General features: G+C 39.5%; 3 protein-coding genes and 1 pseudogene across 4 annotated transcripts in view; 2 read left to right on the top strand and 2 right to left on the bottom strand.

Annotated features, from left to right (window-relative positions):
• Window positions 1-6,874: 6,874 nt before the first annotated feature.
• Window positions 6,875-16,439, bottom strand: LOC308085830 (chymotrypsin B-like; the record flags this gene model as incomplete). Its single annotated transcript, XM_080429140.1, has 7 exons — window positions 16,329-16,439; window positions 15,037-15,140; window positions 13,310-13,389; window positions 12,604-12,682; window positions 10,121-10,313; window positions 8,827-8,960; window positions 6,875-7,036 (listed from the first exon to the last, which is right to left on the bottom strand). Exons 1-7 carry the CDS (start codon window positions 16,378-16,380, stop codon window positions 6,875-6,877), a joined length of 804 nt encoding a protein of 267 aa, XP_080285266.1. The 5' UTR covers window positions 16,381-16,439.
• A 1,778-nt stretch (window positions 16,440-18,217) lies between these two features.
• On the top strand, window positions 18,218-18,465 carry LOC308082381 (transcription elongation factor 1 homolog; annotated as a pseudogene). Its single transcript has one exon. The product of its transcript is annotated as a transcription elongation factor 1 homolog (transcript).
• A 1,816-nt stretch (window positions 18,466-20,281) lies between these two features.
• On the top strand, window positions 20,282-20,530 carry LOC308082370 (transcription elongation factor 1 homolog; the record flags this gene model as incomplete). The annotated part of the gene is made up of 1 exon (XM_080424098.1): window positions 20,282-20,530. One exon carries the CDS (start codon window positions 20,282-20,284, stop codon window positions 20,528-20,530), a length of 249 nt encoding a protein of 82 aa, XP_080280224.1.
• A 1,954-nt stretch (window positions 20,531-22,484) lies between these two features.
• The window catches only part of LOC308082361 (uncharacterized protein), a 48,816-nt gene continuing 45,721 nt past the window's right edge, over window positions 22,485-25,579 (bottom strand). The window contains exon 27 of the mRNA XM_080424086.1: window positions 22,485-24,959. Within this exon, the coding sequence (XP_080280212.1) occupies window positions 24,652-24,959 (308 nt within the window). The 3' untranslated portion in view covers window positions 22,485-24,651. The remainder of the gene's footprint in view (window positions 24,960-25,579) is intronic.

The raw sequence follows: 25,579 nt of genomic DNA, 5'->3' as shown, positions 1-25,579 counted from the left end.
GGCCGGAGATTATGTTTTCACCCATTTGTGTGTCTGTGTGTCTGAGAGCTAGTCTTGCAATCTTTCTCGCCCTAATCAGCATTCAACAGCACCACATTTCTTGTGCATGCTGCCAGAAGACCAAGGAAGTCAATCCCCATAATGTCTCATACAATAATCCTTAAAGTATAAAACAAATGGATAAAACAAATAAATGGGTAAAATAAAATACAACACATAGGAACACCAGATAGATAGTTAACCAACCAGATAATCAGAACTTTCTTGTAACATTCTATGTAGCTAAATCTGTATGAATCATTTTGTATTGGTTGTACTGTATACACCTGAAATATAAGGTAGCTATTTTGGTTACATCTTTGATTACATTCACCAACCAACATGTGATGGCTATGAATTGAAGTCATCTTGTAACATGGAGAACAGATTTTACCAGCCTTAGCCTGTTTCCTAAGACATAGATGAATATTAATTAGGCTATATGAATGGAAACCATTTATTTACAGACTATCAACAGTATGAACAGGCCTGCTTCTACGGTGGCAACAGTTTCAACCTTGAATGTCTGGGTAATATGTACGTGATTTAATTTGGAAAATCCTTTGTGCCAGATATACTGTAGGGGGGGACTTTAAAAATAATAAATTAATTGTAGCATGATGTAACATGTTAGCTTGACAATCAGTTATTGTCGACAAGTGACCGCCAAGAGAGAAGCTATAAATTATACATCTGTTGTGTGTGATTTAGATAACCACTCTCAATCAACTGATAAAAGGAGAACAAACATTCTATAAGGCAGAAGTGTGTGTGTTTTCTTTTACCTTCTACTACATAGGCCTATCTACTGTATGTGAGTGAGAGTGGTATTTCCACACACTGGCATACCTGAAGAATATTAAAGTACCTGCCAGGGCTATGTTGTCTTAATCTTAGCCCACACCTATCCCTATTCCCCAATCAACACAACAGTGGTCACCACCCAGGTTGTTTCTTTAGTCAGGGTGGTGGTCTCTGGTTCACAATCAGCTGAAACCCCTGCTCTACTCTACTGCAGTGGGTGTCAAAGTGGGGTCCAGGGACCCTCTGGTTTCCTTCAGGAGCTTCCAAAAGGACCCTTACAGGTCGGTGACTCTTACGGGTCCATTTGGTTCCACTTGTACACTCAGAGTTATAGGGTGTCCTCGAAATTAAAACGTTTGAGAAGCCCATGCTTTACTGCAGTGCTTCTCAACCTTTTCAGGCCGTGACCCCCCAAGATAATTATATTGGAACTGGGGACCCCCCCCCCCCCCCACCCTGACAAGCACTTGGAATAGTAGGAGTTGTGGTTCCACCGATAAATATTTTGAAAATAGTAGATCTACAAACTCACAACGCCTCGCAACGTGAGCTTGTAGAGCGGCTATTTTCAAAATGTTCTTATATAATTTGACAATTTTGCCAATGTTTCACCAGTTTGTATAGCCTAGGATAGGTTGCTAGGATAGGTGCTCATGTGGCCTAGTAGGCCACATGAGCACTTTAAACCTCTCCTTGGCTATTTGAGAATATCAGATGCTATTTTCAAAAAGATCTTGAAAACAGAAAGTGAAATGTTTGGAATATTCAAACCTTTTGTGTTTTCTCGTAAATTAATGCCCTACTTGATCAAACCATGCAGTGTCACGCAAAAGTATCAACAGCAGCAGATCCACAAGCTCGAAACAGCGACATCTTTTGAGCTTGTAGATCTGCTACTTTTGCTATATTTGAATTTCAATCCTGAAAAGTAACAGTTCTGGACATAGAGGTTTGCACCCGACAGAGACGATATGGTATACACACCTTTTGTGAGTAATTAACTACTGTATAAGGTCCAATTGGACTGTAAAATCTTTTTTGGGGGGGAAATTACCCAAAAAACGTATGTTAAAAAAATATTAAGCAAATGTCAAACCATTTTATGTATTGCTTTCCTAAAATAATCCACTATATGAAGTGCATGGAAATACCTTTTATTGTTCAATTTGAAATCACCATTTATTAACAAGTTAGGGCAGCGATTTCCTGGTATGACATTCTAGTAGTGTGTATATCTGTCTGTCTCTTATATGTCATCATGATTTGTGTGCATGGGGATCTCATCTTAAACAAGCTCAGTGCTTAATGAGTCTTCCAGTTTAGTAGACCTTGTATTGTGAATTTATACTTCCATGTACTGATGTTCTCATGTCTTACTAAATAAAGTACATCAATCAATCAATCAATCAATCAATCAATCAATCAATCAATCAATCAATGGTTTGATTCCCAGACCAGTTCGACCATTGCTCTTTGTCACAACGTTTTTACTCCCCTACTTTCTCCCCCACCTTGACTGTCTCTCTACACTGACCTATCCAAATGAAGCAGAAATGCACAAAAAAAGGAAAAGATTTCCATTTGTCATGGAAGTATGTTTATTGCCAGTACATTCATATTAGATTACCTTCAGTTACTGTTACGAGGAATAATTAGGAACTTAGGGCCCTATTCCAGGTGAAATTTGAACAAACCACTAATTACGGATTTCGGACTAGGCAAGAGGTGTTTCCCCGCAACATTCGGTATTCTGTGGCACCCCCCTCACCCGCCAAACACCTGAGCTACCCGTTACATTATGCATAGGTGTGGTTTGGGCGTTACAATGATAAAACCAATCACCGTGCCAGAAGCCATTGCCTTTAAGAGAAGACTGCGCTAGCCGTCATCCCCGATCCAATATATGCTCTAGCCTATCTCCCTGTCTGCACTGTTGCCTGGTCTGATTATTATAAGCCACATTGGGCTTGTTTTCCTTCTTTTATTTTATTTTATCCAAATACATTTTTATATTAATTTGTAGCCTATTGTGTTCACAATAAGCTTGTCATATTAGTCAGATCCGGAATAGTATATGAAAGCCATTTAAAATATTTATACTATTGGTACACACCGGCTGCTCCCAAATAATTAATTACATCATGTTGCGACAACGCTCCTACGTGGTACACAGACAAACAGTAGCACATGGGTATAATAAATTGGACAGTTTTGTTGGCTGTTATTGTTCTATTTCCACCATTCTAATGGATTCCAGGGGTGTGTAAACATCTCTGAAGTAGCTCCATAGTTTCCTCTGAAGTGACGCAGTTAAAGTTAACTTACATCCATATTGTCCCCGTTATCTTTCATCATCCACCTTTGTTCAGTAATCCCGAACAGAGCTACACTTTAAGTTTCAATCAATCATAGCCTCTCAAACCCAGACACATTGCTGCGATGCGTATGTGCGCCGCCTACCTACCCAAAATAACAGACATACAAGCTATCAACGGCGCTGCGTCATGTCGTGTCGACAGCTTACAGATCTGTTATTTTGGACAGCATAAACAATGAGGCGCGCGCGCGCCACGGAGTAGCCTAACACTAAACCAAAAACATTACATTACGTGGTCAACAACATACTAGACATGTAATTTGCTTGGAGCTTTTAATGCAGTGGTTCTCAACCTGTGGGTCGAGACCACAATGGAGCACCCAACGCCTGGCGAGCTTGTAGATCTGCTATTTTCACCATATTTATCTGTGGAACCGAGTCAAACAAAATGGGGGGGGTCAAATATGGTTATTTTGGGGGGTCGATGGCCTGAAAAGATTGAGAACCTTTAATGCAGTAAACATGAACGTAGCGTTTACGTGGGGAATATAATAATAATATAATATATATAATATATAATATAATATTCACCCGCAGCATGGGTTTAACGAGACAGCAGCCAAAATGAAAATCACACTAGATGATCCGATCATCTTATAAAAAATGTAAGTGCTTAAGATTTTAGCCCAAACCCAACGGGACCCGACCCGGCCCGTCTGCACCGGCTGGGCCGGGTCAACGTTTTTTTTAAATCCAAATAAATTCATTTATTAATTAATTTGTAGCGTATTGTGTTCACAATAAGCAACTTGTCATATTAGTCAGATCCCATGCAAGAGTATATGAAAGCCATTTAAAATAGTTATATATTCTTACACAGCTGATGCCAAATAATTAATCAACAGGGCAGCGCACCGCAAAAGTAGGTCAAATCAATCAGCTGTCTTGTCATGACGGCAGCAGCAGAGAGCCCCCTTTAAAGTTTAAACCATAACATGACATATAGAATGGATCTTCAGACTATTGAGCTTTCTTCATGTCTTTTTCACCTCAAAGTAAATGTTGGATTATTTCTTCAAATGAGAGCACAGGCAGCGGGCAGTAGAAGGTAACATTGGATGTGATTTCTCCATCGCAAAAATGATTACGGTTATTCTATGAAACATATATTTCATAGAATAACCATAATAATTTTTAAAATGGTTATGGGGCAGTGTATATATTTATATAGCCCTATTTGCTCCAAGCTGTTTTTTAAATAAAATATAGACTGTTGGAATAGGGTAGAATGACTCCTGTTCTTAACGAATTACCAAGATTGAATGAGAAATAAGGCTTCTTTAGAAAAATGACTGACGGGCTGGGCCTAATTTGTCAATTATTAGTCAAGCCGGGCTGAAATATTTAGGGGATATGAAAGCTCTAGTTAGTAGTTTGAAGTGCTCAGGTTGCTTATTTCTCGCCCAGGCTGGCAACACGGCTCATGGTCCAACGCACAAAGCCATTGCAGTGTCTGTGTGCACTTGGCGGGTGGTTTTAGAAACCGGCGGGTGGTTTTAGAAAGCACTATCCCCCCTCCCTAAGCCGTACCCATGTGTGGGTTGAGAATGTCAATGTGGGGGATATAGCAACAACACGCCCACGGGCACGCCTCGGATGTGTTGACAGTCAACATCTGTGTTTGAATGATTGTGAGCAGACCGTTTGTCTCATCAGACGTTTGGATTGACGATCTTTCCCATGAACAGAATGTTGTCAGAGGAGTCAGCGATGAGAACCATGAAGGGACGATCGAACTTCAGTTCAGGAATGACTATGGGCTGACCATTTCTTGGTTCGATGCCGATGTCTGGAGCCTCCCTCACTACCACGTAACGGTGGCGTTTGTATTGACATGTTACCTGCACATGTGGCCTTCTAGCGCCTTCCTGTATCTTATTTTCAGAATGTTTCAGGATATTTAGTCATAATAAGTACAAATATATGCAATTCTAAGCTCTGACCTACTGTGTTGAAATCAGGGGACTTTACACATGTCACATGAGAGTGTTGAGAGAGTTGATTGATTAGATCAGAGAAGGACAGTAGCCACTGTTATAGAGCGGTGCTGGAGCCTGAGTTGTGTCATCTAAGACAATACACAAGTCACATGATTAATCAACAGAAGGTTACACCCACATGGGTAGACCAAACCCATATAAATGGAGTGGATGCTCACTAAGCAGTACGAAGTGTCTGGCATCAGTGTTACTAGTTACCAGGGTGTTATTGCTGCGTTCGTCATTTTCCATTGCGAGCTCCGAGAGACTGACGGTAAGAATTGAGAGTGTTTACACGATGATAAATGCATGTATTTCTGATATATTTGACAGTTTTGTGTGTATATTTCATGTCAGTAATTTGTTGTCGACAAGCTCACAGTCTGTGAGCTTGTAGATCTGCTAGATCTGTTATTATCTTTGAAACTTTTTAACAACACAAATCTGGTGCGGGGGGTCCCTGGCACAAAAAACGCAACTCGCCGCAACTTTTAACATTTACAAGAAACCTTACTTATAATAAGCAGACATGGCAACCCTGATTTGTTGTTCTTCTTGTCTGGCATTTCAAGGAAGTTGCGTCCGACTCCAATGAGCAGGCGCGCCGCCTACTGGGCAGGAGAAGAATAAGAAAATGTGGCACTACAGATTCCCAAACTTTTCAGACGTGACCCCCAAGATAATGACATTTGAAATGGGGACCCCTCACCCTGACAACTTAAGCACTTGGCATTGTAGGAGTTGAGGCATTTAGTTAGCATTACATACAATTAGTATCCCAACCTGAAAATGTAGCTATCTTCTATTTAATAGAGAGCTGGACTCCAGCTGCTGGAGAGACACCCATTACTGAACAAAAGTGGGTTTCAACCTTTTTCATGCCAAGGACCCCTAAATTGATATACATTTGGCCGCGGACCCCAATCTGAAAATGTTTTGTGCCAGGGACCCCCAGAAGCAATGATTTGAGTTAAAAATGTTCGCTTATAAATATAAATATTCAAAGATATGCACAAATGTTCAAGATTTTTCAAAAATAGCAGATCTACATCACATATTAATACACAACCACAACAAAAACAACTGCTTTTAAAGAGGTTTTGACATGTTTATTAATTGAAATTCAGCATCTCAACATCTAAAAAGCTACAGGTCAAGTTTTCAGGATGGATGGGGGCTGGGGTTGGTTGGTGGAGGAGGTATCTCTCTTCAGTTATAGCAGGGGTCATCACCATGCTTTCTTGTGGTGGACATTTTGGTCAAAATTAAATTTTTGCCACGGACATACAAAATGAGTGGACAATAATATTACCAGACACACATAAAGAGCTAGCCCTGAATGACCATATAAGAGGTCTGTAACTCTGAGAGTGGACAAATGGAACCAAATGGACCCGTATTTGTACACTCTCAGAGTTACGGTGGTCCTTGCAAATAAAACATTTAAGAACCACTAGTACTAGTAGGACTCCTAATGTTCCATACATAGTGTCATAGTAAATCAGAGTCATACATATTCTGAAGAAAACTAAATAAGAACATTATAATGGTGTGTAAATCAAAAAAAAATGCCACGGACAAGACCAAGTCTTTGCCACGGACACATTTGTCTGTGTACGGACATGTTGATGACCCCTGGTTATAGTCTTGCTTGATCTTTTTTTTAATCTTTCTTTTAGTTGGCAGCCATGACCTGGTCCACCCAGCTGCTGAACTGGGCCACGCGGGAGTAGACGCCGGGCACGGAGGTGGAGCAGCGGCTGCTGCCCCAGGACACGATGCCGACCAGGGTCCACATGTTGTCCTTCTCACACACCAGGGGACCACCGGAGTCCCCCTGAGACAGGGCACAAGCAAGGACAGGAGACAGGACACCATTAACAAGAAGCAGACCATTAAAGAATCACTCAATCAATTTCTTCACAATCCTCAATACCATGGACGGATTACCAGTGGTGGAAAAAGTAAAAAAAAACATTTGCTCAAGTAAAAGTATCAATACTGCAATGTAGAAATACTCTGTTACAAGTAAAAGTCCGGAATTGAAAATGTACTTGAGTAAAAGTATCAAAAGTATCAAAATGTACTTAAAAGTGCCAAAAGTAAAAAGTACTCATTATGCAGAATGTCCCATTTCAGGTGTAAATGTAAAAAAATCATTTGAAAATGGCAGATCTACAAGCTCACAATGCGTCGCATCGCGGCGCATTGTGAGCTTGTAGATTGTAGATTGTAGATTGTAGATTGTAGATTGTAGATTAGCTATTTTCAAATGGACGAAAACAAAGTAACTAGTAAATAAAGTTTCCAAATAATTGTAGTGGAGTAAAAGTATAATATTTGCCTCTGAGATGTAGTGAAGTAGAAGTAAAAGTATTGGAAATTGGAAATATTCAAGTAAAGTACAAATACCTCAAAACTGTACTGTACGTAAGTAAGTACATGTACTTAGTTACTTTACACCACTGACCATTAGACCCTCCCATGCCAGCACACACACACACACACACACACACACACACACACACACACACACACACACACACACACACACACACACACACACACACACACACACACACACACACACACACACACACACACACACACACACACGATTCAATACATCCCCTGAGCAAGGCTATATTCTCAATGGTAAAACATTTTCAAATCAGGGGTAGAAGAGGAAAGTTACATAGTGCTGATTTAAGCATTTAAATACATTAAGCTATTTCAGATAGACAGCATGAGTGGCACGTCCACATCAAGGTGATTATGTTTCGTTAATTACAATAATCGGGTGTTCTATTTTAAATGCTAAGCCCACGCTCATTCTAGCTGCTGCTACAGATAGATAGATAATTTTTTATGTCTGTGTCCTGCACACAAAGTGCCCAACCCTCATGGGTTTATAAGACACCATTTTACGCTTATAACATGTTTTACAATATTCACGTAATACATGCAATTACATCTCAGAATTATAGAGAGTGTTCTGTCTTCTCTCCCAAGCTTGACAGATAAAATCTGCCACAACAAAAGCTCCTTTAACAAAACATATCTCTTACATAATCATCTAACTCAAGGAAATTTCCACAAATAGAAGACATCTTACTAACAAATACCTCTCTTATATCATCATACTTTGAGCAATAAAACAAAAAGTGAACCTCATTTTCAATTTCCCCAAGTTCACAAAACAGACAATATCTCTCTTCCTCTGGAGTGGCATTAAACCTGCCAGTCTCCAGAGCTAATGATAATGTTCCTGAGCGTATTTGTGCACAGAGAGATCGTTGTCTTTTGCTTAAATTATACTTCACATACGGTTCTACAGTGTACCTGTCCTTTATGAGACAATAAGTTCGCAACTTGGGTTTATACCATATATCACTACACCATTGTTCTTTGTATCAGGAAAACATTGTACTTCTAATTTTGTGAACGTCACATAGTAACTTATTTTGAAAAATAAAAAAACAAATCATTAGAGTAAAATAAAGATCTCAATTCTTTTGTCCAGGAGTGACCAGATCTAAAATCCCACTTAAAAATCTAGAAATATTAAACATGCACACATAATAACTAGACACAAAGGTAAACATGGGGAGCAGCAGATCATCTCACCATGCAGGAGGTGGCGCCCTCACCCCCGGCACAGATCATGACGTCAGAGATGTTGTCTCCCCAGAACCTCTCACACTGGATGTTGGACAACAGGGGCAGAGAGGTCTGCTGCAGCTTGTTGGGGGTGTTGTGTTCTGGGGGGGGGGGGGGGGCAGACGGACAGAGATTATTGTTTTATTGATACAACTTGCAAAATGTTTAAATAGTACAGTAGTGGTTCTCAACCTTTCCAGGCTGCGACCCCCCCCCCCCCCCCCAAAATAATCATATTTGAACTGGGCACTTGTAGTTGTAGGAGTTGGGGCATTGCATTTAGTTTGACTCGGTTCCACAGATAAATATTGTGAAAATAGCCGATCTACAATCTCACAACACAATCAAAAGTGTACATCTGCTATTTTTGACATTTTGGGGAAAAAAATTGAAACTGTTGGGAAGATTTTGAATAATCTTGCACAAATATTAACTTTTCTGGACAAAAAGTGTATTTTAGACGTGAGGTGGGGGGGGCTCAGAGTGTTCCTACTAAGTAGAATAGGCTTTCAACTCCATAAAACCGTCTTTGTTTTGGTGAGTAGCAAAAGTGTATTTTTTATTTTTACTAAAGATGAGAGGCTGCTCAGCCTGCGCTACAGCGGGTGTGAGGGGAAAGGATGGAAAGTACCATAGCGTTAAGGAGATCTCCTTCTGACGCTATGGACCAGAGCTAGCCTGTACCCAACTCATTTCTCCTCCACGTGGAAGATAATAGTCAAAACAATTGACTATTGTCCCCCCCGCTCTGGTAGGACAGAACGGGAGGACAGACAGTGTCCATTGACATTACAGAGAGAGTAGAGAGGGGGGTCCTATACCCAGTGGTATAAAAAGTACTACATTGTTTTACTTAAGTAAAAGTATCGATACTGCAATGTACAGTAGCAATACTCTGTTACAAGTAAAAGTACAGAATTAAACATTTTCTTGAGTAAAAGTATTGATACAAAAAATTCAAAATGTACTTAAAGTACCAAAAGTAAAAGTACTCATTATGCAGAATGTCCCATTTCAAGTTTTCAAATGTATAAAAGTCTTTTGAAAATAGCAGATCTACAAGCTCACAATGCGTTGCATCGCGACGCATTGTGAGCTTGTAGATCTGCTGTTTTCAAATGGCCAAAATGTATATAGGGCTGAAGGGGTTAATGCATGTTTTGTAATATAATCTGAATCTACAAAGTAACTAGTAACTACATCTTTCCAAGCTTTTTCCGAGATGTAGTAGAAGTAAAAGTAGTTGGAAAGTTGGAAATACCTTCGTAGCTGGTCTGACCCCAGCCGGAGGTCACGCAGGTCATGCCGGGGGCGAAGACGTTGTGTAACTCGTCAGACAGCGTGGGCAGGCAGACGCCGGACACGCTGGGACCCAGGCGGGCGGGCGTGGCCAGCTTGATCAGAGTGATGTCATAGTTGATGGTGCGAGGGTTCCAGAAGGGGTGGGTGATCACCTGGAGAGGACACACACAAGACAGTGTTGGAAAAAGTACTCACATGTTTTACTTGTTAAAAAAAGTGCCAATACTGCAATGTGGAAATGCTGTTACAAGTGAAACGTCCGGAATAAAAAATGTACTTAAAAAAGTACAAAAGTATTTGTATCAAAATGGACTTAAAGTACCAAAAGTAAAAGTACTCATTATGCAGAATGTCCCGTTGCACAAGTTTTAAAATGTATAAAAATCTTTTTAAAATAGCAGATCTACAAACTCACAATGCCTCGCGATGCGATGCATGCATGCATGAATCACAGCTACTACGATTCCACAGAATTTGCACACAAGAACAGGATTTTAAGACAGCCTGCAAGATCTTATTCTGCGCCCTACGAAAAAGAGGGTACACAAGGACCTTCCTACGAAAGGCCCAAGACACCTTTCTGGAAGTAAAGGAAAAATACCAGGGCCCACAGCTGGCCCTTGTCACTACATACTCCTCACAAAGCAAATTAGCTAACACCAGGATAAAAAGGAATTTCCAGAACAGAGGAAACACTCTTTTAAATGGGTGTAAAATCATTTCAGCCTACAGAAAAAACAAGAACCTCAAAGATTATCTAGTCCACAGCACTCTTAAAGGAACGAATAGACCAACTAACAGGAGACCACATTACTTGAAAAGCACCCAAATGGTGACCAACAGACACAACAAAAGGGTGTTTGGCATTAAACAAAAAATACAAGCTAACACTAAAAACTGTATTTACTTAATCACCTGCACCAAATGTAACCTTCAATATGTGGGTGAAACACAAAACACAATCGCCACCAGATTAAACCAGCATAGATATAATATAAATAATGCCAAGAAGACCAATTTAATAATTGTTCAACACTTTATGACACATGGCATAAATTCCCTAAAAGTCTCTGGCCTAGAACATAACCCAAATTGGACACTAGGACAAAGGCAATATAACGAAAGACAATGGATAAACAGATTAGGTAAAAATTTTCCAGAGGGACTTAATATGACAAACACTAGAAACACACAAACCAACCCTTCTTAATTCAATCAAACAAACTCACAGAAACACAAAGAGACCACCAGGTACTCAGAGAGAACTAAAAGAACAAAGACCCACTCAGAGAAAGGAGGAGTAACACCTGACCTAGATACTAGATTAAGGACAATCACAGAAGCATCAACGACCCTAGGGGAAAACAAGGGGCTTCTTCCTGACCCATAGCTTAAGACCCAAATAGGTGTGAGGGTAGTCAACCCAAATGCCCACTCAAAACCTTCAAAAGGACTAAGTGGGTTAAAGACACACATAATCAAACAATGGAAAAAAAGGAAGACTTAGATGAACAAATGCGAAATAATAAGGACCTTAAAAATAAATGTCTTAAGGTTCTCATTACTCTAACCCTAACCCCTGTAGCAGAAATAAAGAATTGTGTCAGTCCCAGGAAAGACGCACTAGGATTGACCAGTAGTCACTGGGAGGTTCAGTTGGGGCAAACGCAGTCCCCACAAACATCATTTACTATTCTGTGCCTATCGGTACATAATTCGGACGGGGCTGAGTAGGCTCAAAGCGAACTTCGCAACGTTCAGCACGGCAACTCGCGCGCCTTAGCGCGCTCGGTGGTGCCTCTCGTGGCTCAAGTTCGCTTGAGACTGCGCCCCTCCATCGCGGTTGGGTCCATAACTATATTTGTATTCTTAAATCTTTTATTGAGTCCTAGTCCTGTAACATTCTTATAATGAGACTATGGATGATTTTTGGTATGCGGTCCAACTAAGGTGGGACTCAGGAGGACTGGACGTACCTGCCATGCACAGTCCCCAGTGAACATTCCTCACAAAGTTCACTGGTAATTTTATTTATAGTTTGTAAACATGCCTAAAAAACCTAAAACTTTAAAGAAAGGGAAAATGGTTAACCCTAATGGGGAATCCTTTCTTAGGAAAGGCGAAACAGCCAAAAAGAACTTAGGGCTAAGATTTAGAATTTAGATTAAAGACTTAGTTAAACAGAATGTAAAATTATAAAGACCTTAAAATTAAAGAGTAACGGGATCCCAAAAAGACTTTCTTTCAAAAACAAGATGGCGAGAGCAAAAATTCCTTGCTCTGCCTTTTTCGGAAAGGATGCCCTTTCTAAAAAGGCTTAGCACTGAAGTCCAACCCAAACCATTCCCTAACCCTAACCCTAACCCGAGAACCCCTGGACTAAACCGAATGGCTTAAAGAGAGCTTTAGTTTAGTTAGTTAGTTAGTTAGTTTGTTTGGCACCTTTGAAACCTTCAGTTTCTGGATGTCCTCAGATTTGGACTGGTGGTCGTGTTCTCCAAAAATCACACGGTGGTGGGTCCTGAAGTCAAATAAGACAATTCTTTATTTCTGTGTGTTAACCCATTTAAACCAGGAACGCTTCTGTGTAACCACTTAAACCATTATTTTAAACCATTATCTTATAAATAGCAGATCTTCGTGGTAGAGCTTATAGATCTGCATTTTTTTTAAAGTCTTGAAGATTAAAACATTTTGCTTAAATGTAATGCCTCAACTTCTACAATTCCAAGTGCTTGTCAGGGTGGGGGGTCCCCAGTTCAAATATGATTATTTTGAGGGGTCACGGCCTGAAAAGCTTGAGAACCACTGACATAGAGACATATAGTATTGCTGTACAATTTACAATGTAGGCATTTAGCAGACGCTTAATACAGAGCGATTTACAGTAAGCAAGGGCAACACAAGGCAATACATCAAATGCATAGGAATAGTAATCTAATAATAAAATGATACATAAGTAAACCATGAATCATCAGTTTAACCGTACAATATCCAAAAAACATCAATAATCTGTACATTGAAACTATACACACTATAGGATGTCAGATCAATGACCTGACATCTGTCTACAGAACATGCTATCTGGGAGTGTGTGAAGGAGAAATGCATGATGAAGAAGAAGAAGAAGAAGGACTGGGATACTGACTGGACGCTGCAGTGGGCGGCGGTGACGACCCAGTTCTCATTGACCAGGGAACCTCCGCAGAAGTGGAATCCGCTGGGTTGCTGAGGTGTGACATGGAGACGGAGGGAATTATAACATGTTAAGCTTAAACATACCACGGTTAGCATGTTAAAGTCTCTTCACAGACTAACCTTAACATGTAAGTGCTGTCACCATTACAAGATTTAAAGTTGACGATGAATTGTCATACAAATAATTGCATTACATTTCAATTATGTTTTTGGCATTGAACATTGGAACATCATGAATGAACTTGATTTCTTTGTAATAAAGAAAATGCAGGTCAGATCTAACAAATAACTTAAATAATATGCAAATAAATTACTGGCATATTTGATCATTTTATACTTAATGAATTAATATATATGTATTTTTCTTTAAATAGCGGAACTAGCTGATCTTGAAAAATAATTGTGATTATCTCAAATAATTGTGACAGGTCTATATGTCTCAATATAGATTAGAATTTTGTAGTGAGAATATAGATGTTTGTGTGTATTTCAGTAGATTCATTCTGCATTTGATCTTTGTTTGCAGTTTGAGCATTTCTTACTGAAATTCAACCTTTTGAAATCTCAACAGCTGAAGTGGGATCTTGACACAGGCAGGTCCAAATGAAAACGGGATTGGTATTTAAGATAGTTAAAGAGACCACCACAATGTGGAATGCCCTGACACCATCCATTAAACTAAAGGATGTGTAACCAGTGGTGGAAGAGGTACTCAAATGTTTTTACTTAAGTAAAAGTATCAATAACGCAATATAGAAATACTCTGTTACAAGTAAAAGTCCGGAATTCGAAATTTACTTGAGTCAAAGTACAAAGGTTAAGGTATAGGCATAAAAATGTACTTAAAGTACCAAAAGTAGTAGGGACCAATTATGCAGAATGTCCAATTTCAAGTCTGTATAATTTTCTTTTATAAAAAATCTATTTGAAAATAGCAGATCTGCTATTTTCAAATAGCCGAAATATATAGAGAGCTTAAGTAGTTAATGTATGTTTAGTGATAAAAATCTAAAAAGCAACTAACTAAAGTTTTCAAATATTTGTAGTGGAGTAAAAGTACAATTTATATAATATTTGCTATAGTGGAGTAGAAGTAAAAGTACAGAAAATTGGAAATACTCCACTAAAGTAAAAATCACACCCTGTGTGAAGTGGGCGGTGTCTTGCTAGCTAATCACAATACTGAATGGAGTCAACCAATCATGTACAAAAGATAAATACATTTATTGAAACACTCTTTATGATGGACGAAACCATAACTTTAAAAAAACAAATTTAGGTTTTTTTTAAAGTTATGGTTTCTTATATAGGGCTATGCACATGTGTCATGTGACACTGGCCAATCACAGTCCTGAATAGATTGTGATTGGCCAATCACAGCGCAGGATAATTGTACACATTTCCAAACCTCACTTATAGGGGCGGTTTCACTGCCCAAGATAATTGTACAAATTTCCAAACCTCACTTATAGGGGCGGTTTCACCGCCCAAAAAATACCTAAAGTACAGTACACTAGATTCTTTCAAAACTGGCCTGAAAAAAACATCTACCAGGAGACCACAAGGGGAGCTACATGTAACTTCCCACATATAGGAGTCTGACCGTACCACGTGCTGTTGACATTACTGACTAATAAAGTATTCAATCAATCAATCAATCAAAAGACTGTCACTCACCTGCAGGGACACCTGCCAGGGCCAGGAGTGTGGCACAGCCTCCTCACCGTTGACGATGCGGGCATAACCAGTCACCTTGGGGGGGACGGCGGGGGTCCCACAGCCTGGCAACGAAGAGTTAAACATTGTCACACTCCTGACTGTCAAATATCATCTCATGTTTTAACTTTTTGTTTGTTTTTTGTAAATTAACGCCCTGCTTGATCATACTACAGCGTCACACAAAAGCATCAAAAGTAGCAGATCTACAAGCTCGAAACGCGGTGCGTTTCGAGCTTGTAGATCTGCTACTTTTGATGATCAACTTTTGAGGATCAACTTTTCAGGATTGAATTTGAATCCTGAAAAGTACCCATGAACTGGACCCATACTGTATACAGTAAGTACATAACATTTTCATTAAAAAAAAAGAAGATATTCTGGATGTTTCTGGAGGTGAAATACAAATCCAAGAGGTTCAAGTTGTTTAAACATTTAGAATTCTCTACTCTACATCTTCATATTATCATAAGAGAGATAATTTCTCCTCTCCTAGTTCTAAAATCTTGAGCTGTTCTTTCAGCCAAATCATCCTAATTAATCCAAGTGTATTTGCTATAGGAGCAAGTGCATCAAATCTTTGAGTTTTTGTTAAGGTTTTCTTTAACAAGTTTCTGTATACAGAAAGTAAAGCACTACGATTTGACGTTTCTTCGCTGTAACAAAACCCATATCGTTAGCATCATCATAGCATAATTGCCCAAGTAATTTTTTGGTCAAATTGACATTCCTGCCCAACTCTACTCTGCTAACACTGCTGCTTCATTGTGCCTTATTGCCTATGTCCTCAGCCTATCAGAACGCTTGTTACATTCAAAACATGACTTAGGCAATTATACTATGAGGCTAACTTTTTCACTTAGTATTTTGAATGTAACAAGCATTCTGATAGGCTGGAGAATTGAGTACAAAGGAAACAAGCCATAGGCTGTCTTGGGTTTAAAATCCTCTAAACAGACCTTATTGAACTGTACTTCCCTGTGCTTGTCTCTGCAAACTTTTAATAAAGTATTCAATCAATAACTATTCAAAAGGAACATAGGCAATAAGGCAGGCTGAATCAGCAGGTTAATACTGATCTGCTCTGAGTGCTGCTTCATCTTGGAGATAAAACATGAGTGAGGCAAAAAAAATGCATAAGACATTTTTTCATTTCTTCTTTCCTGAAAACCTTCAAAATATGAGTTATGCAATTATGCTATGAGGCTAACCATATTTGAAATGGCTGAATGAGGGACCCGGGCTTCCATTACCGTAAGCGGCGTTGACGAAAGCGAGGCAGGAGATGATCCAGAGGAAAGCCATGGTGACAATGTGAGTGACGCTGAACTCTTGGACATATTTATCACCCAAAAGCCTCTCCATATCCACCAATCAGAGGCCAGGGGGGTTGGTCCACCACCTCAGCTGAACGTTGAGGTTGGCATTGAGGTTGGCTGATGCAGGCGTTCCTTTCCATGTGTCTGCAGATGCAGGTGTTTATCAGGCCAAAGCAATCTGCCAGTTCTCAGGCCTGACGTTGGATCAGCTTGGATAATGATAGCACACGCTGGCCTTGACGAGTTCATGTTCCCCCTGTTTTAAAACATTCTGTGCATTAGGGGATAAAAATAGATGCCAAGAACAGAAAACTGTAGAATTTCAAATACATGGGGAGAACGTGGTAAGATGAACCACTTTTTACTTATGTTGACCTCTAGGCAAGGAAAAATTAGATGGAAGTAAAATCTAAACATCTACTAAAACTTCAAGATGTCTTCTATCAATTGAACTAATGAGCATGAGCATAATGTGCATCTATGACAAAGGGCTGTAAAAATATGGGTTCTCAAAAAAAAGTGGTCACATGGTTCAACTTGCCCCAGGTAAGGGGTAAGTTGATCCTAGTCAAGGGGTAAATTTAACCATATGATATTTTACATTTTCAAGTTTAAACTTGAACAAATAATGTATTCACGTATCAAAAATAATTTAATAACACATTTCCCTTTGGCAAATAGTCTTATTTATTTTCTTAATGGTATTTAAAGAATATAAAACCAATTAAATAAAGTGTGTTATTCAGAACCTTTTAATATTTGCAATTGTTAATACAATATTGAAAAAAATGAGTGTATTCATCCAAATGAAGGGTCATACAGCATAATTTGAGAAGCAAAGACATAATAAAACATATGAATAGTGCTTAATATTAGGATAATTGGCTCAATTTACCCCAAGGCATTTGGTTCATCTTGCCCCATGGCCACCATTTTGACCTAACCTGGCTAGCTTAATGCTTCAGGCTAATCTTTAGCTAAATGATTCACATGGTTTCATACATTGGAATATCACCAACATGCATGATATATAAGTTTAGACCTGCAGGTACATTTGCTTTAAAATAAAAATCATTATACCAGAAAAGTAAAAAATTAATTTTGACCAGCAAAAAAACACTTTTCTGTGTAGAAATATGCTCATCACTTTGCCCATGTGTCTCTCAATTTCACAGCCAGGTGGAAATGATGGGTGTGTCCGGATCTTAAGGTCACATGACAACTCATGTGTATGTTTTAAAGATACAGGGGGTGGTTCAACTTACCCAGAGGTTCATCTTACCCCGTTCTCCCCAATACATTTTTAACCTACATTAGTGTCCTATATCGTCTGTCGGGTGGAAACCTCACATGTCCAAAACTGTTACTTTTCAGGATTCAAATGGCAAAATTGCAAAAGTAGCAGATCTACAAGCTCAAAACGTGTCGCTTCGCGCTGCGTTTAGAGCTTGTAGATCTGCTACTTTTGATGCTCTTGTGTGACGCTGTAGTGTGATCAAGTAGGACGTTAATTTAACCGAAAAACACAAAAAGTTAAAATACGGAGATAAGAGGTTTCTGCCCGACAACAACGATATGTACAGTATGTCTAAATAAGGACGTGTACATCCAAGAATGTTTGTGTTTCCTTTCCTAGGTTTATAACCTATTGGCCTATAAGTGTTAGAGTATGTTTGTATTGTAGTGTTAGTATAATAAAATCATCAAAGACACAGGTCTGAGTTGTGAAGTCAGTCCAACTACGAACTACATCTAACCCAGCTTCTCTGAACGTTACAGCAGACCTTGCGGAGAGCGAACAGGGCGGCGTTGACAGGTCAACAATGGGACGCAGAAAGTCCACGAGGAAGCCAGCACCCAAGAAACAACAGATGGGTCTGGACACCATGTTCACCTGCCCGTTCTGCAACCACTACAACTCCTGTGATGTCAAAATGGAAAGACTCGAAATGTGGAATATTTAACATGCCGTATTTGCACAGAGGCGCACCAAACGCCTATACATTATCTGTCAGAGCCGGTGGATGTTTTCAGTGCGTGGATAGATGCCTGTGAACAGGCCAATGCATAGCCCTTCAAGGTTTAATACTGTAGAGTTAATGCAACTCAGTAGTCAAGTCAGTAGGCTACTGCAAATGCTGTAAATAACATTGTAAATGTAACTTAACTGTGATTTTACCACCCTACATGAACGTGTTTTGGATCTGGTCAATAAAAAACAAAGAAAACAAAGAACAAGTAGCATGTAATTCATTTAATTCAGAAGTTCAAGTACAACTACATGTCCATTTTCTTGGTTACAATACAAAATGTGTCAGGATGAAAACACAATAAACAGTGTGTCTGTATCCATAACTATCAGAGGATAGTATTAAGTGGTATCCACAATTTATCTCAAACCTTACTGAGGAACAGTATCTATCTAGTGAGGAATAGGCAATCTCTACAGCATATTTTATGTGTGTAAATTTTTACACTATCAACCAAAACTAATGTGATTTTGTTTTTATTTTTAATCAGTGACACAATAGAGGCACACTAAGCACTTTCTACCTGTGGTCCCTATGTTGAGCATGTCATAGGGGAACATTTTCACAAAAGAAAAAAATGTTGTGAAAGCATATCTCAATGCAAAACACAGGTGAGCTTGCATATCAGCAATGTTCGCTAATTGTAACATGTGTAGTAACATATCGTTGCTGTCGGGCAGAAATCTCTTATCTCCATATTTAAACCTTTTGTGTTTTCTCGTAAATTAATGCCCTACTTGATCAAACCATGCAGTGTCACGCAAAAGTATCAACAGCAGCAGATCCACAAGCTCGAAACAGCGACATCTTTTGAGCTTGTAGATCTGCTACTTTTGCTATTTTTGATTTCAATCCTGAAAAGTAACAGTTCTGGACATAGAGGTTTGCACCCGACAGAGACGATATGGTATACACACCTTTTGTGAGTAATTAACTATAAGGTCCAATTGGACTGTAAAATCTTATATGAAATTACCCCAAAAACGTATGTTAAAAAAATATTAAGCAAATGTCAAACCATTTTATGTTAGATTGCTTTCCTAAAACAATCCACTATATGAGGTGCATGGAAATACCTTTTATTGTTCAATTTGAAATCACCATTTATTAGCAAGTTAGGGCAGCGATTCCCTGGTTCGATTCCCAGACCAGCTCGACCATTGCTCTTTGTCACAACGTTGTCACTCCCCTACTTTCTCCCCCACCTTGACTGTCTCTCTACACTGACCTATTGAAATGAAGCAGAAATGCACAGAAAAAGGAAAAGATTTCCATTTGTCATGGAAGTATGTTTATTGCCAGCACATTCATATTAGATTACCTTCAGTTACTGTTACTATGAATAATTAGGAACCTAGTATTCTATCCCTGGCCGAAACATTTACATTTAGAACTACTCAACAAGCCAAGAACTACACATATAAACACTACAGATGTCAGGATTATAAAATTAAGGGTCGCGAGGGGGACTTTACACATGTCACATGAGAGTGTTGAGAGAGTTGATTGATTAGATCAGAGAAGGACAGTAGCCACTGTTATAGAACGGTGCTGGAGCCTGAGTTGTGTCATCTAAGACAATACACAAGTCACATGATTAATCAACAGAAGGTTACACCCACATGGGTAGACCAAACCCATATAAATAGAGTGGATGCTCACTAAGCAGTACGAAGTGTCCTGCAGGCATCAGTGTTACTAGTTACCAGGGTGTTATTGCTGCGTTCGTCATTTTCCATAAGGGACACGTCATAGATTCAGAAGTCAGTCCAACTACGAACTACATATAACCCAGCTTCTCTGAACGTTACAGCAGACCTTGCGGAGAGCGAACAGGGCGGCGTTGACAGGTCAACAATGGGACGCAGAAAGTCCACGAGGAAGCCAGCACCCAAGAAACAACAGATGGGTCTGGACACCATGTTCACCTGCCCGTTCTGCAACCACTACAACTCCTGTGATGTCAAAATGGAAAGGACTCGAAATGTGGGATATATAACATGCCGTATTTGCGCAGAGGCGCACCAAACGCCTATACATTATCTGTCAGAGCCGGTGGATGTTTTCAGTGCGTGGATAGATGCCTGTGAACAGGCCAATGCATAGCCCTTCAAGGTTTAATACTGTAGAGTTAATGCAACTCAGTAGTCAAGTCAGTAGGCTACTACAAATGCTGTAAATAACATTGTAAATGTAACTTAACTGTGATTTTACCACCCTACATGAACGTGTTTTGGATCTGGTCAATAAAAAACAAAGAAAACAAAGAACAAGTAGCATGTAATTCATTTAATTCAGAAGTTCAACTACATGTCCATTTTCTTGGTTACAATACAAAATGTGTCAGGATGAAAACACAATAAACAGTGTGTCTGTATCCATAACTATCAGAGGATAGTATTAAGTGGTATCCACAATTTATCTCAAACCTTACTGAGGAACAGTATAGTTCCAATCACACAATGATCTGGCGACCCCTCCCCTGCAGTATCTCTGAGGACCCCCATGTTGAAGACCCCTGGTGTAAGATCAGAGTAAATGGAATTAATCTACAGTCTAAACAGCATGCTATCTGAAGACTCTTAGCATTAGCATATGTCTATCTAAAATAACAGAACAACTGTAAACAAGTAACCAACATACATGAGTATAGTTTAACAACACTGGGTCAAAGGATTCATTTGTATGGGCAGTGTGCAGTATTGTGGGACATTTGTTAGATCATGTTTAACATTTTTCAGATTTTTCACTCATTTATATCAGGAGAATTAATAAAGTATGTCTATCTGGCCTAATTATCAAGTTTAAATGTGAAACAAAAATAGGCTTAATTAAACACAATTAAGGGGCTTGTTTCAATTGTGGTCCAAAACAATACATTACATATCAACAACAACTCTAAAATAAATACATGCATCTACACAAGAACATATTTTAATTCACAGACCTGATGACTTATGTGGTTATTTTTCTTTTATTCTGTTGTAATAAATACTGTAGTACTGTTATTAATGAAACCCATTCAGATTGTGATCATTTATATTGTGTTGTACATCAGGGGTCAAAGGTGAGCAGATGTTTCTGTTTCTTAGACCACTGGTTCTCAACGTGTGGTCTGGGGACCCTTAAAGGACGACTTCACCGATTTTCAACCTATCTTCATATAATTGAATCACTAATACTCATGATAAAATGGTTCAATTTTTTTACTTGGTCTGTGTCTCATAGGAGGGCTGTGGACAGTCCAGAAACCCGTCTACCAGTGACATCATTGTTAGGCAGGATTTATTTTTCAAACAAGATTTCACATTTGTTATTTCGATTGTTATTAACACGACAACAATGGCTTATTTTATTGTATTGCATTACTGCATTGCAACTTTCCAGGAATAGAAAGCCTGCAGTTTCTATTAGCTTGGATTCCCCATTGATGATGTCACTGGTAGACGGGACTCTGAACTGTCCACAGCCCTCCTCTGAGACACAGACCGAGTAATTTTTTTAAAAACCATTTTATCATGAGTATTAGTGAGGACCAATTATACGAAGATAGGTTGAAAATCGGTGAAGTCGTCCTTTAACAGGTCTGTAACTCAGAGAGTACAAATGGAACCAAATGGACCCTTACCGGTCCATTTGTATACTTTCAGAGTAAAAAAAGCACTGAGGATTTTACAGTGTAGATTGGGGTCCCAGGGATTAAAAACAAAGGGGCGCCAAATGGGGGTCCTTGAATTGAAAAATGTTATAATGTAATACCATTCAGCTGCTGTGTTAAGTGGTCAGATTTCTGAGCATGTTTACTTTAATGATCAATCAATCTATTGTGTTGGAACTAACCTAGTATACATTAGCTTTCTTCATTCTTTCAAACCTGAGCTGTTGTCTTTGCCTTATTTTGTCTATTTCCTACTGACTGAGTCACATTCACTGTAACAAGTTTGATGTTCGAACTGTTGACAAAATAATTTCATCACAAAAATAAACCACGTCAGATTTTAGCATAGTTTAATTTTTTACAAAATGTTTTCCCATATAAAACTACAGCCTGATGAAGAGTGAAACACCAGATATCAGTAAACATTTAAATGTTCTGTACATGACAAAAAAATTAATACAAATGTAAACAATGTAATGCAATGGCAAATCTTTCATACAGTACATACAGTACAGTAGTTCCCCACCAATACATTCTTGAGTGGCTAAATACAATTACAAATCCCATTCTTCTGATGTGGGGAAACCAAAGATATATTAGAGTGTGTATTTCTCATTGTTTTAGATCATCTGGCATACTGTACATCGTCAATGATGTGAAACAATACATTTACAACCAATGACATTGGCATCACTGCATTTCGCAGGAGAAATGTACGAAATACATTTTATTTAAGTATTTTTTCTACACACAGTTTTTTAGTTTTTGAAAAATGTAAGCGGCGGGTTGAAATAACTGTTTAAATCAGCCTGTGCGATGTTTTTCACATTCAACGCCTGACTGTGGGTGTCAGTACTGTGCTGATGCCGCTGCAATGAGAAAACATGGCACAGGCTGACTAAATAAGCCATTTAAACGCGTCGCTTAAATTGTACTTTCCGACTATTTTGCAAACATCTGTTTGCGTCTCGGACTACCGTTACTTTTTGGATACAATGTGCAGAAAAAGGTAATCATCACCGGGGACTTTCACCGAACCTGACCTCCGCCAGGGTCCAACACAGCGGAACTTCATGTCAGAGCTGATAGCGGAGAGTGAGGTTCCAAGTGGAGCTATACCTGCATGGAATTTATTTTGTGCGTAATATGTAGCTGGAAGGCGCCCATCATTCATTGTTCCAGCTACATCAAAGGTGCGCGCAAGTGTCATCACCCCATCCCCATCATGTTATAAATTATGTCAAATCAAACCCCTGGGGGGTCCCTGGACCGCACTTTGACCTCTATATATACTGTATAAGAAAACTTGGCTACTACCCAGAGCAGATCAAATTTACGCACAAGAATATTTTAACTTGGCTGTGCACACGGCACTCATACTTTTTGGTGTCATGTGCGACACGGGTGCGTTCTGCGTATATTATTAGGTTTATATCCACAGTTATTTTGTAGCACCCACAATTAATATTCAAGCTTCCCCTCAGCACCCCAAAACAAATCAGCTGGCTCGCGGGGAAGTGGTAGATGCTACAATGATAAGTTATAAACGTGTTAATAGTCCTAACAGCGATAAACAAATATGAACACTCCGATAGATATCCGCCATCAAGGTCCACTGAATTGGATATTTTGGAAAATCTTTTTTATCCGTTTACAAAAATCTCAGTTTTAGCGGCCGAAAACGCTGTATTCATGTGGTTGAGAGGCCCAAATGCACAGAAAAAAATGCGTCTAGAAAAAGATCCATATAGGCCTACGTCTAGCCTAACGCACACAACATGTCACTTCGAGACGTGTTGTGAGTTTGTAGATCTGCTATTTTCACAACATTTGTGTGACACTCGTACATGATGAAGTATGGCATTAATTTACAAAAAATATATAAATAAAAAAATAAAAAAGTTACAATGTAGAGATACAGGGTTTCTGCCTGACAGCAACAATATATATAAATTAGAATGTACATTTCAGGAATCTCTTCATTCAGTGAAGATATTGGATTGGGAGACCACCACCTCTTTCAGATACAATTTGTGTTCAAAATCACTCAACTGCTTCAGGGTGGATTCAGACCGGGTCCGATTGATTCGAACCGTTCCCGAGTACGATTGGCCTCTCCCAGCTGGCCAGTATTCACATTGGCCAAGATTCTTCCGCACCCGAGACCATTTCATTCAACAGTAATGGTAAATATGTGTCTCATGGGGGCGCTGTGGAATATGGGGCTTTGGGAGATAGAGAATGTCATTCACAGAAGAAAAGTCACTTGTCAGAGTCTAGAGTGAATAATAAAGTTTGACTGTGTTCCTGACGTTGTCTTGAGTTATAATAACAACAGATCAACAATACACAACCAAAGCAGTGTGTGCACTGGTCTTTGAAACCTCGAAATGTAACGTCGTCTCTGTTAATATGATATTGGCGTCACGGACGCATCCTTGGTATTTTAGCAGTGACGTCACTAAAATATATAAATGATATATGATTAGCAGTCCACTTCCTCCTGTCGGTACGGATGGATTCACATTGCAGCGTACCGTACCCGAGTACGCAGCAATCGGACCCGAGACTACCTCGGGAGGCGGGACCATAGTGTGAATCCGCCCTTAGTGATGGAAGTTTCTTTCAGCTGCTGTGAAATCCTGAACTCATCAGCCTTCTCTGCGAGAAATCTATCAACGGAGACTTTTGGTCTCCTATAGAACTGTTTTTGACATATTGGACACTTACAGACACCAGTAGTGTCCCAGGACTTGGTGATACAGGTTTTGCAGAAGCTGTGCTCACATGGAGTGGTGATTGGATCAGTGAACACGTCCCTACAGATCGGACACAGGAACTGCTCCTCAGACAGGACCATGCTGGCAGAGGCCTTTTCTACAAACAGAAAAAAAGTGAAAGTCAAAATATATTGCGTGTAGTGGGGAAAAAAAGATGACCACAATCCAGCTCTTGCCGCCCACGTACGCGTGCACAAACGAGCACGAGCGCGAGAATTTCACGGGACCGCGCCGACTTGCCTCTCCGCCCCTCAACTTCTCCACACGTCCCAAATAATCACCCGCCTCTCATTGAAAATTAAATACATAGGCCGTCAGCCGCTCCCCGTCTGAAACGACCTTTACCTTAAAGTCTAAACAAGTGATCATGAGCGTAAGCATATGAGTCATAAACCAAAGGATTAATGTGTTAAAGTCTAAACTAAAGGCTTTTGGCTCTTGATTGTATGACCTACAGTTCAACAGTTACAGGCCAAAAAAGGTGGATCCACCCGTTATAGCGCCACCATGAGGCCGATTTGAAAACAATATGGAGGCAATTCATCGTTGGCCTAGTGGGAATGTGTGTGCAAAGCATCACATCACTCGGATGCCATGTTCATGATTTGATGCATTTTGTGCAAAAAAAGGGCCACTCCCTCAAATTTGGAAGCCAATTGTAGCCAACCAGAGTTCAATATGAAAAATCTGTATCACATGACTACATAGATAATGTGT

Source organism: Gymnoscopelus braueri, assembly GCF_963280865.1.
Source record: "Gymnoscopelus braueri genome assembly, chromosome: 1".
In the NCBI taxonomy this organism is placed as follows: Eukaryota; Metazoa; Chordata; class Actinopteri; order Myctophiformes; family Myctophidae; genus Gymnoscopelus; species Gymnoscopelus braueri.
Note: the sequence above shows the minus strand (reverse complement) of the source record. Positions and strands in the feature narration are given on the sequence as shown.